Source organism: Melanostigma gelatinosum (genome assembly GCF_949748355.1).
Source record: "Melanostigma gelatinosum genome assembly, chromosome: 13".
Classification (NCBI taxonomy): Eukaryota; Metazoa; Chordata; class Actinopteri; order Perciformes; family Zoarcidae; genus Melanostigma; species Melanostigma gelatinosum.
Genome location: NC_136646.1, coordinates 21,720,616 through 21,730,919, shown reverse-complemented (window position 1 = coordinate 21,730,919; position 10,304 = coordinate 21,720,616). Strand labels below are relative to the sequence as shown.

Below are 10,304 nucleotides of genomic sequence, written 5' to 3'. Positions count from 1 at the left end.
TTTGTCCCCGAGAATGAAGTACTCTCCAGACATCATTCAACCGCACTGCTGAGCGATGGTGTAATCCTCTCATATGACTGATAATCTGTAATTGCATCGTGAACAACAACTGAAGAAGAGGCGTGCGAGAGCTGCGGGGCCGTGTGTGGAGGGCCAGGTGTTTCCAGAGTGCTGCCATCTGGACACAGCGTGAGCAGCTGATGAGGCAGGTGTTGCAGAGCAGGAGAGACACTGTGCTCTCTGTAACGGCCTCTGCCTGTTCCCGCTGACGCACTCTTACATTGGGTTTAACATCTCAAAAAGGAGGAATATGTTTTATTGATGACATTTAATTCAGTTACTGCATTGATCACAATCATTTTGCTGCTGAAATATGCAGGAGAGTGATGACAACACTGAAAAGGTCATGACCGTCCTCTTTAAATATTAATTCTATATTATATTTAAAGCAATATAATAGCATATACCATATTTGAATGAATGCAATATTCATTCAGTCTATTTGAATGAATCTAATATTCATTCAGTCTATTGAGGTTTATAAATTATTATGTATTGAAATACATTAAATACGGACTGTTATTGTGTTAATAACTTGTAATATGCAGTGTTGTGGTTTTATTGTTATAGTGAGAATTAAATGTAACAATTAAAAGAGAACCTCACCACGTAGTGACGATGTAAAAACACAATGTGTATACTGTGGTCATCTCGGTTCTCCTCAGCCCAGCGGCTCAGAGGAATCCTGCTGCCATCAACTGGTAAAACCTGCAAAGACACCGCTCGACCTCAAGTGCTCCGCTCTGACGAATGCACATTTTAAGCCATCAGTTCGCAAGAGATTTGGCCCGAGTGCCATCTAAAACAATGTTGGGGTCGATTTCACTCCATTAGACTCACTCATCTGAGAGCGCAGACCAAACTCAAATTCGAGAATGTACTTTAAGACCCATTCTCTGTAAATTGTCAAATGATTGGATGATTAGACTTGAGTTAAAAAAAAAAATTGATGTCAAATTGTGATATTGGAATTATACGGCTCTATCTCACTTTTTAATAACGCAGAGTTTCACACATTTTCATGAATGTTGAATATTGCTTTAGGCTTTTTCAAAGACTCTTTGGCGGTTTAATATTTAAAAGGATAGAAAGCACATCACTAGTTTTCTATCTGGCTTGCCAAATCTTCAATGAACAGTTTATCAGAGCTGCTGTCGACCCACGAGAGGGAACCTTATATTTCCAGGCTTAAAAGATTGAATTTATTATGACTCCTATTAAGTCTAAATCAACCCTTAACTGGTGTGCATATTTCAGATCAGATATTATATTGATCCCCTGAGGAGAAATGCACATGTTACTGCGGTACAAGCACACGTCTGAGAAGGTAGGATGCAGTTAAAGCTGTTTAAAATAATAAATACAGCACAAATATAGAAATGAAGTAAATTACATTCCAAAGCTACAAATACATTACAATAGAAATATGTGCAAACATATATGTGCAAAATGAAAGATGCAACTCTGCAGGCCTATAAGGAGGTTACATGCAGGCTCAGGCTAATACAGGAAGATCTCACAAAGTTTCACTTCAAATCAATTAAAAATAATACCAATAGAGTTCCCACAACAGTGAAGTACTCCAGACATCTGGTATGTAAACAGGGATCAGAGCATTATGGCTCAGGGAGGACGTGTTCTGGTACCGTTGCTGTAGTGGACAGAGGACAGCCAATCAAATGGACTGAAAACAGCCATAAAAACGAATGATGTTCTCGTGGGACATTTTATAGAACACTCCTGAACTCCCGCAGTACAAAATGTTAAGTGGCTCCCACAATGCATCACTCGCACATTGTCCAGCTAATGAGGAGAACTGCAGAGTTCAGTGAGCCAATTTAACTCCTAAAACAAACTGTAAATAAACCAGCAGGAGCCCATGAGCACCTGCAGACGCCAAATTATAACTGCTGTCTTGATGCCCACTAAGGGAAACTCTCAGGTAAATATGTCTTTACACACACACACAGACACACACACACACACACACACACACACACTCACACTCACACTCACACACACACACACACACACACACACACACACACACACACACACACACACACACACACACACACACACACACACACACACACCTCCCCCTTACCTTTACCACGCATCACATCAGGAATGAGTTTGGGTGTTCTATCATGCTTTTGGAAAACCCGAAAGTACATTTTAACATTTTTTTACTATTTATGTATGTGTGTGTGGGGAAATCTCTTAAATGTCCTCATGGCTTGACCAGAGCTTGCAGATGAGATAAAGTGCTGCTGGAAAATAGTGCACTTCAGCAATGCTCATTAACCCAGTCATTGATTTGCATCTGCAGGTGAATCTAATAAACCTTTTACTGTTGAATGACCTGTCATGCAGTTTTGACTAATGGCTGGAAAAAGGTTGTCTTGCTCACCAGAGGGACCTTACAATTAACAATACAGATACGTTACTGACACCGATATGCACAAACCATATTAATATTGAAATGTGAGCCAAAACAACAGCTTAATGTCAAACAACTAGACTCTAACAGTGGCTATTGTAAATATGTTGCATTGGCTCGTCATATTACTGTAACATTGTCTGTTAATTTGTTTGTGATTGCTTGAGGTTGGTCACTTTGTTTAGAAAGTAGCCTTTTCACGGGACACCGCGGTAATAATAAGGAAGACATAAACCCGCCCTACTCTAAATCTGATTGGTTTAGCCTGATATTATTACTCTAGCCAATCTCAGTCTTTGTGATATTACTTGTTTGTACACTACTCTGATGCTAATTTGACTAATTCAATGTTTTGCAATTCCCCACTTTGACCACTGGAGGGCGGCAAACACCACAAATTGGGCTAATAATATAAAATCAGGCAGCCAGAAACGTAGTTTGTGCTTATAATGTTCTTAATTGTTTTTAAATCTCATTTTCTTTTGCCTTATGTTTTGATGCTTTTAATGGTTTTATGTGAAGTACTTTGAATTACCTTGTTGTTTAAATGTGCTATACAAATAAGCTTGCCTTATAACTAAATCACAGTAGCGAGCGACAAATGTTCGCAAAATGACATGAATTTAAAGACGAAAAAGTCTCTCAGATCTTTCCAGACTGTTCTTCACATGACGACTAGATCTTTCCAGACTGTTCTAAACAGGACTAGAATTTTCCAGACTTCACCTGTCATTTCCACCGACTGTCTTGAATACACACCTGGAGTCACGAGCGTTTCCCTGACGACATTGTTACACCATCTCGTGGGAGGAGCGTGCATGACACATCACAAGTTGATGAAGAAAAACAGACAGCTCAGCTGCTAGCGGGCAGTGGTGCTCAGGGATCGGTCGGTGGTTGAACTTCTGTCAAAAAAGACGATAACAAGTAACAAGGATTATTAGAGCTCGTTGCCTCTTACTGAAACACAACAGACCAAGGATTTGGTGAGTGAAATGAAACGAGAGTTTAGCTTAACGTTAGCAAGTAACGCTACCGTTAACTAACGTTAGCTTAGTAACAGTTCGACTAGCGTTGAAAAACAACTGCCTGTTATTAAATTAATCTGGTGTTTATTAATCTGGTGTTTATTCAGGAGGCTTCGTCTATAGAGGGAGAATGTGAAGCGGTTATGTGGTTTTACCTGCTTCAATAACGTGATTAAAATTAATAGTTTACCGTTTAATAATACACATGCTATTTGCTAGCATGTGTGTTAACAAACAAGTGTTACTGATGGCGATTAAAAACATCGTATTATCGGTCACAGTATTTTTGGTCACTGTACAGTTATTTCTGTCTGCTGTTACGTTGGTTTCTAATTGTACAGTAGAGATAATCTTAGCTGTTGCTGGTTATGTAACCAACCTAATCGCATAGGTTAGCATGGCCTAGCTAGGTAGCAAGTTAGCATCCTATTTGTAGGGATTCATAACATAAAGTCTGTCTGTTTTCTGGACCAAAGAAACGTTTGAAAGCCAAAACCAGCATCACATCTAAGTAAAAATAAACATTGTGTTACTAACGTTATGAAAAAAATCATATTGACACGATACTAGCAATAAGTAACGTTAAAAAAAACATGACAATGCCAATTTCATAGCTAATGTTCGCTAGCATGCACAGAGACAACCCTTCTCAGTGTTTCACACAGTCAGAATTTAATGAGTCAGTCTTGTGAAAAACGAACTAAACTTTTTCCATTCTTTCTCCTTCAGGTTGTTGAGGCTCTAGAGGTATTTCTATGTGATGGAGCTTCCGGATTTGGGAGAGCACTGCTCCGAGAAAACCTGCAAACGTTTAGGTGAGTCCTGTTTGGGGAAAGATCACAATGGCCGTCTTGTTTATTCTGCTGAATTGGGGTTTCAACCTGGAATTTAAAACCTCTTCATTGCAGATTTTCTTCCAATGCGATGTGATGCCTGTCAGGAGATTTTTTGCAAGGACCACATTACCTATGCAACTCACAAATGCATGTCGTCCTACAAAAAGGTAATTTGACTGTTTGCAGCATAGTGAAACTTCTGTACTAGTACATTAACAATGTTCTATTTAGGTCATATTTACAGGCTGTGAAATCAAGCCATATCTTTAGGTTGATTGTTGTACACTTGAGGAAACCAGTGCATCTATCTAGACAGAAATAATCCTGCTTCAGTCACCAATTAAACCATGTAGCTATATCTTGCATTCCTATGTTGATTTAATGTCTCTTTTCCCCCATTAGGATGTTCAGGTCCCAGTATGTCCTTTGTGCGACATCCCCATTCCCATCAAGAGAGGAGAGATGCCCGACATTAAAGTTGGCGAACACATAGATCGGGATTGCAAATCGGACCCTGCGCAGAGAAAGAGAAAGGTCTGTATAAAACTGAGGTGTTTCACCGTAGAACAGTGAGTTTGAATGTAAGCAATAATAGACTGTTTTCTTTCCTTCCAGATTTTCACAAATAGATGTTCTAAAGGAGGCTGTAAGCAGAAGGAAATGATGCGAGTTACCTGTGACCAGTGTCATTTAAATCACTGTCTTAAGCACCGGCACCCAATAGACCACGATTGTATGACTGATGGGAAACCTCTGTCCAAACCAGGGTGGGTACAGTCACACTACATCTTTTAAATAATGCTGTTGTCTAATCTGAATATTACATGACGAATCGCTTGCTTCTTGTGGTTGTAGACATTCTGCTTTAATGAGGGCCCAAGGTGCTTCCTCCTGCTCGGCCTCTGCTTCATCAGGTTCAAGAAACTCTCGACCTGTTTCTAATGGTGTCGTTGCTAACAGCAGAGCACACAGCGCTGGGTAAGCACTTTTACACATTTTAAATCAATGCAGAAAAGAGTCAGCCTAAGCACTTTTCAAATAAATGCCTAAAAATCTTTTTTTCCTCTCAGCCCTCCACAGCGGATTCCTTCTTCCGTCTCAGCACAGAATGTGATCCCAGCATCGGCAGCATTTCAGGCCGGCATGGTACGGGCATTGTTTACATGACATCACCTGATGAAATCATTCAAACGCGAGGAAAATGAAATCTAAAAAGGATTGTGCTGTCATTGCAGACGGAGGAGCAGGCTTTACAAAGGGCTCTGGAGATGTCTTTGGCTGAGTCAAGTCCAGCGGTTCAGCCGGCTCTTACGTGAGTAAACTTCCATGGAAACCCAGATGCATCCCATTATCAGCTCCACTCGACTCCTAAAACGTCAGCGTGCTGCTTTTGAGTGGAACGTGTTTGTCTGACTAACTAGCTTAAACCAGTGGAACTGCATTACAGCAGGGAGGAGATCATGGAGTAATTCATGTTGACTGAATCTAACTTAAACAATTAGCAGTGCTCTAATGCTGGCACTGCAATGGAGGTCCAGGTCATCTATTTTTATTCAGACAGTAAAAGGTGTAAATTATGAGGACTGGTTTTGACGAGGAAAACAGATTATTGTCGTCCAGCAAACGCAACAGTCAAATCTCCCAAAATATCATCTAAGTAGTGCCTTTCTTAATAAAGTTACAAGCTGTTGCTCAAGTAAAAGCAAAACATATCAACCAAGGAAAAGTTTAAGTAAAACATCAGATGACACCAATACATTCAAACGGAGAATAAAAAAAAATATATATATATTTTATTAGAAGACTCTTAAAAAGGATGCAGAAGAAGTCATGCTCTCACGTTAACTGTCAATACAGCCGGAGAGCTTTGCGTCTAAAAAGTTTGATTTGCTCAACAGTAACTGAGGAACATGAATGAATAAACATGCAGCTGATGCTCCGGATGACGTTTATTCAATAAAAGACTTGTTTTTGTCACTAGTTTCCTTCTTGTTCGTAAAGTTTGTGATATGACTGAATGCTCCAGAACAGCTAATGTGTGAGATTCTTTGCTGCTTCAGGTTAAGAATGAATCGTACATTACACATCGTCATCGGTTAACTCTACCGTACAAATGACAGGGAGGCAGCACTATGAATTCATATTTCATGGGGCTTAACTGAGTTTGTTTTCACTGACTTATGCTCAGGTTCTTTGTTTGTGTCCCAGTCCTCAGGAGCAGGAGGACCAGGCTCTCGCCGAGGCTCTCGCTGCCAGTGAAGAAGAATACAGACGTCAGCAGCAGAGACAACAGGTACCCGGAAAGCTTAGGCATCGGTAGCATGCTCGCAGGAACACATGGAGGTACACTGTTGTCATGGCAATCCACCTCCTTTGAACTTTCTTTACTCGCAGAAGAAAGACTCATTTGCCTTTTCATACATTTTTAATGACGATATGAAATGTGTGGGGGTCTTTGTTTCTAACTGTATTCTCTTTGTTTAGGGGAGAGAGTCCAAACAGTCCAACTGCAGCCTTTCTTAATCTCGGATCCAGCTGTGCTACTCATCTGCTAGAACCTGCACATCTGGGACGTGGATATCCGGGATCAACGATTGTTTCATGAAGAAGTCCTCTTGGGAGTTGCTGAGCTATTACCGCCTTCTACAATATAAGCACATACTTTCCCAGCAGGATCATTTTTAGTAATGCTTTGCTCTGTACATATTTTATATACTGATCATGATGAAACGCTATATTACCATAATGAATAAATTATTTCAAAAGATGCACCCGAACTGTGAGCTCAATTGATTCAGATTTGAAGAGACGCACTGCGACTCAGGCCTGTTGCTTAGGCTGATCAGGAAGTTGTGAGGGGGAATAATCAAATGATTTATTCAGGGCTTGTTTACAAACTGCTCAGGATTGATGCATCTGGCCAAGTTTTATTCTGCAAAATACAGCATCTGTGTGCATGATGACCACACGACACACAGAATACTGAACGGTCATCAAGTAACCCTCATCATGAAGGCGTCGTGATGGAAACATTGTTAATAACGTACAAGTGATCAGTGTACAGGATTATGATTTGTGTCCAATGTAGTAACAAGGTTTAACCATCTTCAAACTTATACTTATTAAATTATTTCATATCAGAACTGTTGTGGATTAAGACACAACAGCCTTGACTGATTTCAAATCTATATTTCTGCTTCTTTAACGTGAGCAAATTCTAAAGTGTTAGGCAGGCAGATGTACTTTCACATTTAATTATGTTTTGAAGTGGATTATTTACAAAAGAGGATTAGATTAGGTAAATGGATTATATGTATGTATAGCGTAACATGTCAATCCTGCTGCACTCTTGCTACTAGGGCAGCGATTAATTGATTAGCCGTAAGAAATTTAAATCTGTAACTTTGTTTAATCATTTAAGTCATTTCTCAACAAAAATGCTGAACACTTTCTCGTCATTTCAAAAATGTAAAGATCTGGTTCTTTCGCTACATTTTACATCATCGTGAACTGAATATTTTAAAGTTTCGGACTGTTGATCGGATAAAACAAGCATATTGATCATGGGAACAGTTGCTATTTTGTTAACTACAGCTGAAAAAGATTGAATTGATAGAAAACGTGCTTGTTGCGGCGAGTCATTCAGTTTGTACAGCAGAGGGCAGCAAACCTTCAGAGAGACGTCATCTTCCACAGCAGGCTTGGATGCGTCCCTCACAGCAGTGTGTTGCTATTTATATTGTTCTTACAGAGATGATATTGTCATGTAACATCAGTTGACTGCTCCTTTGCTGCCGTTTACATGCTGAGACAGTAACGAGGTCCACTGAGCTGTTTGATGCAACCAACAAAGCCAGCTGTGAGCAAAGCAGACCAAATCCATTTCCATGATGATATTTAATAAGCATGACTGAAGGCCGTACAGCTGCTGGATGACACCTCTTCAACCTGCTGCAGTTTGCAGTTGCCACAAAAATACCATTTTACCATCATGATGCCGCAGTTTCCACTGTGATAACCATCATAAATACTCTGTCAGAACACAATATCACAGCTGATGTCGTTTAGTGACATTTGGTTCTTCAGTTTCCTGTAACAGTTCATTACAAGTATTCAAAATAAGCCTTTCTGAACTAAATTACGCATTATGATCTCATCAATTGCAGCATAGATTTGCATATATTTCTTCAAACTACTACAAGTACCAACAGTTCTCCAGAATATTTGGAGCTAATATTTACTAATATTTAGCTAATATTTAGTTCAGCGATTACCCTTTGTGTACAATCCTTTGTGTACAATACTGAAATTGTGTTTGTTTTTCCTGGGGTCAAATTGACCCCGAACATAATACATGTTACTATTCTTGATAGCAGAAATTGTTTTTCATTCCAAATGTTATAGATAACAAAAATATGTACATATATGTAATATAAAGCCATTAAAACACCAAAAAAGATATCTCTTTCCAATTTTAGGTCAATCAGTGAGATTTTATGGTGATATTTTATGGCATATTTCTCCATAGTCGCGTAACAGGTATTTTTTTTATTTAAAGGGATATTTAGGTAGTCAACAAACAAACATAAAGTACCTGACACATTAAGTTGGGTAACAATTTTAATTATAATCATGTTCTGCAGGTTTAAATTGCTGCGGTCAAATTGACCTCAAGGATAAAAGATGTTAGTACATTTGAAGGTAACAGATTCCAATGCTTTTCACCTCCGTTGCCTCCCGTCTCTGGGGATTGTATTCCAGGTGGTGACGAAGCTCATTGAGGCGTAAACCTGATGCACCTGATCCCCGCAACACATCAGCATCCACTCAGCCCGCATCTTGTTAATCTGCAGTGATGAATTGGTTCATGATCTCCTTTGTGTCATTTCAATTATGTTCCATGGACTTCAAGGTTTTCTTACTGACTGCTGCTTTTGTAACAAAAAAAAACAAAAAAATTGTTCCTGAATAAGCTGCAAAGATTCTCTTGTGAGGAGAATAACTTCGCCCTCATGGCCATGAGATGTGGCCATGAATCCAGTGGATGTTTTCACAGTTACTGGTTCAACGTACGGCCGTGTGCTGGCTGTGTTTTCTTCGTAAACCCGCAATTCCTTTACCACATATGTGAACAAACAATCAAGCAGATGTTCTTGTCAGAAATATCAGTTTGCAAAAGTGAAAGGTTTGTAATTCAATTTTCTTCGTAAAGTGAAAAAAAATTAAAAATACTAGCATATATGAAAATAGTCAGAAAACATGGTTACAATTATTTTACCATGTTTCCGTAAAAACTGCAAAGTGATTGTTCACACACACACACACACACACACACACACACACACACACACACACACACACACACACACACACACACACACACACACACACACACACACACACACACACACACACACACACACACACACACACACACACACAAATGCAACAGGCGTCAGTGTCACAGGTGGAGACTTGTTTCCCAGCTGGAGATGTAAGATCTGCCGGGCCCAGGAGGAAAACACAGAGTGCCAACTTCCAGGTCATCACATATGTCATCACACATCACAGCAGGGTTGGGTTGTTGGGTCGGCGTTGATGGAAAAGTTGTGAGATGCAGCCTAACAGCGGCAGGACCCCTCTGCTGAAAAACACACAGCCACAAATAAAATGCACTCTCTTTTTAACAAGTAGGTTTTCAGGTTTTGATTGCTATGGCAACAACAATGTGTGCTTGAAACAGATTCACGAATGCAGAGGGCTCATGTGAGGATTTCATTTTGGACCAGATGGTGAATGAATATGGAGAAACTCATCAGCTATACAACACACATCATCTTTTGTTGAGATGTCCGACTGGTTCACCAGCAGCACCAGCTCCTGGTCTGGCACAAACAGGCCATAAACCGCACACAGCTGACACTATTGGCATCCCCA

General features: G+C 39.8%; 1 protein-coding gene across 1 annotated transcript; it reads left to right on the top strand.

The window, feature by feature from the left end:
* The first annotated feature begins 3,350 nt into the window (after positions 1-3,350).
* Positions 3,351-7,094, top strand: zfand2a (zinc finger, AN1-type domain 2A). The gene is made up of 10 exons (XM_079281206.1): positions 3,351-3,489; positions 4,261-4,346; positions 4,440-4,534; positions 4,770-4,901; positions 4,983-5,134; positions 5,223-5,345; positions 5,438-5,513; positions 5,603-5,679; positions 6,576-6,660; positions 6,852-7,094. Exons 2-10 carry the CDS (start codon positions 4,292-4,294, stop codon positions 6,888-6,890), a joined length of 834 nt encoding a protein of 277 aa, XP_079137332.1. The 5' UTR covers positions 3,351-3,489; positions 4,261-4,291; the 3' UTR covers positions 6,891-7,094.
* Positions 7,095-10,304: the final 3,210 nt, after the last annotated feature.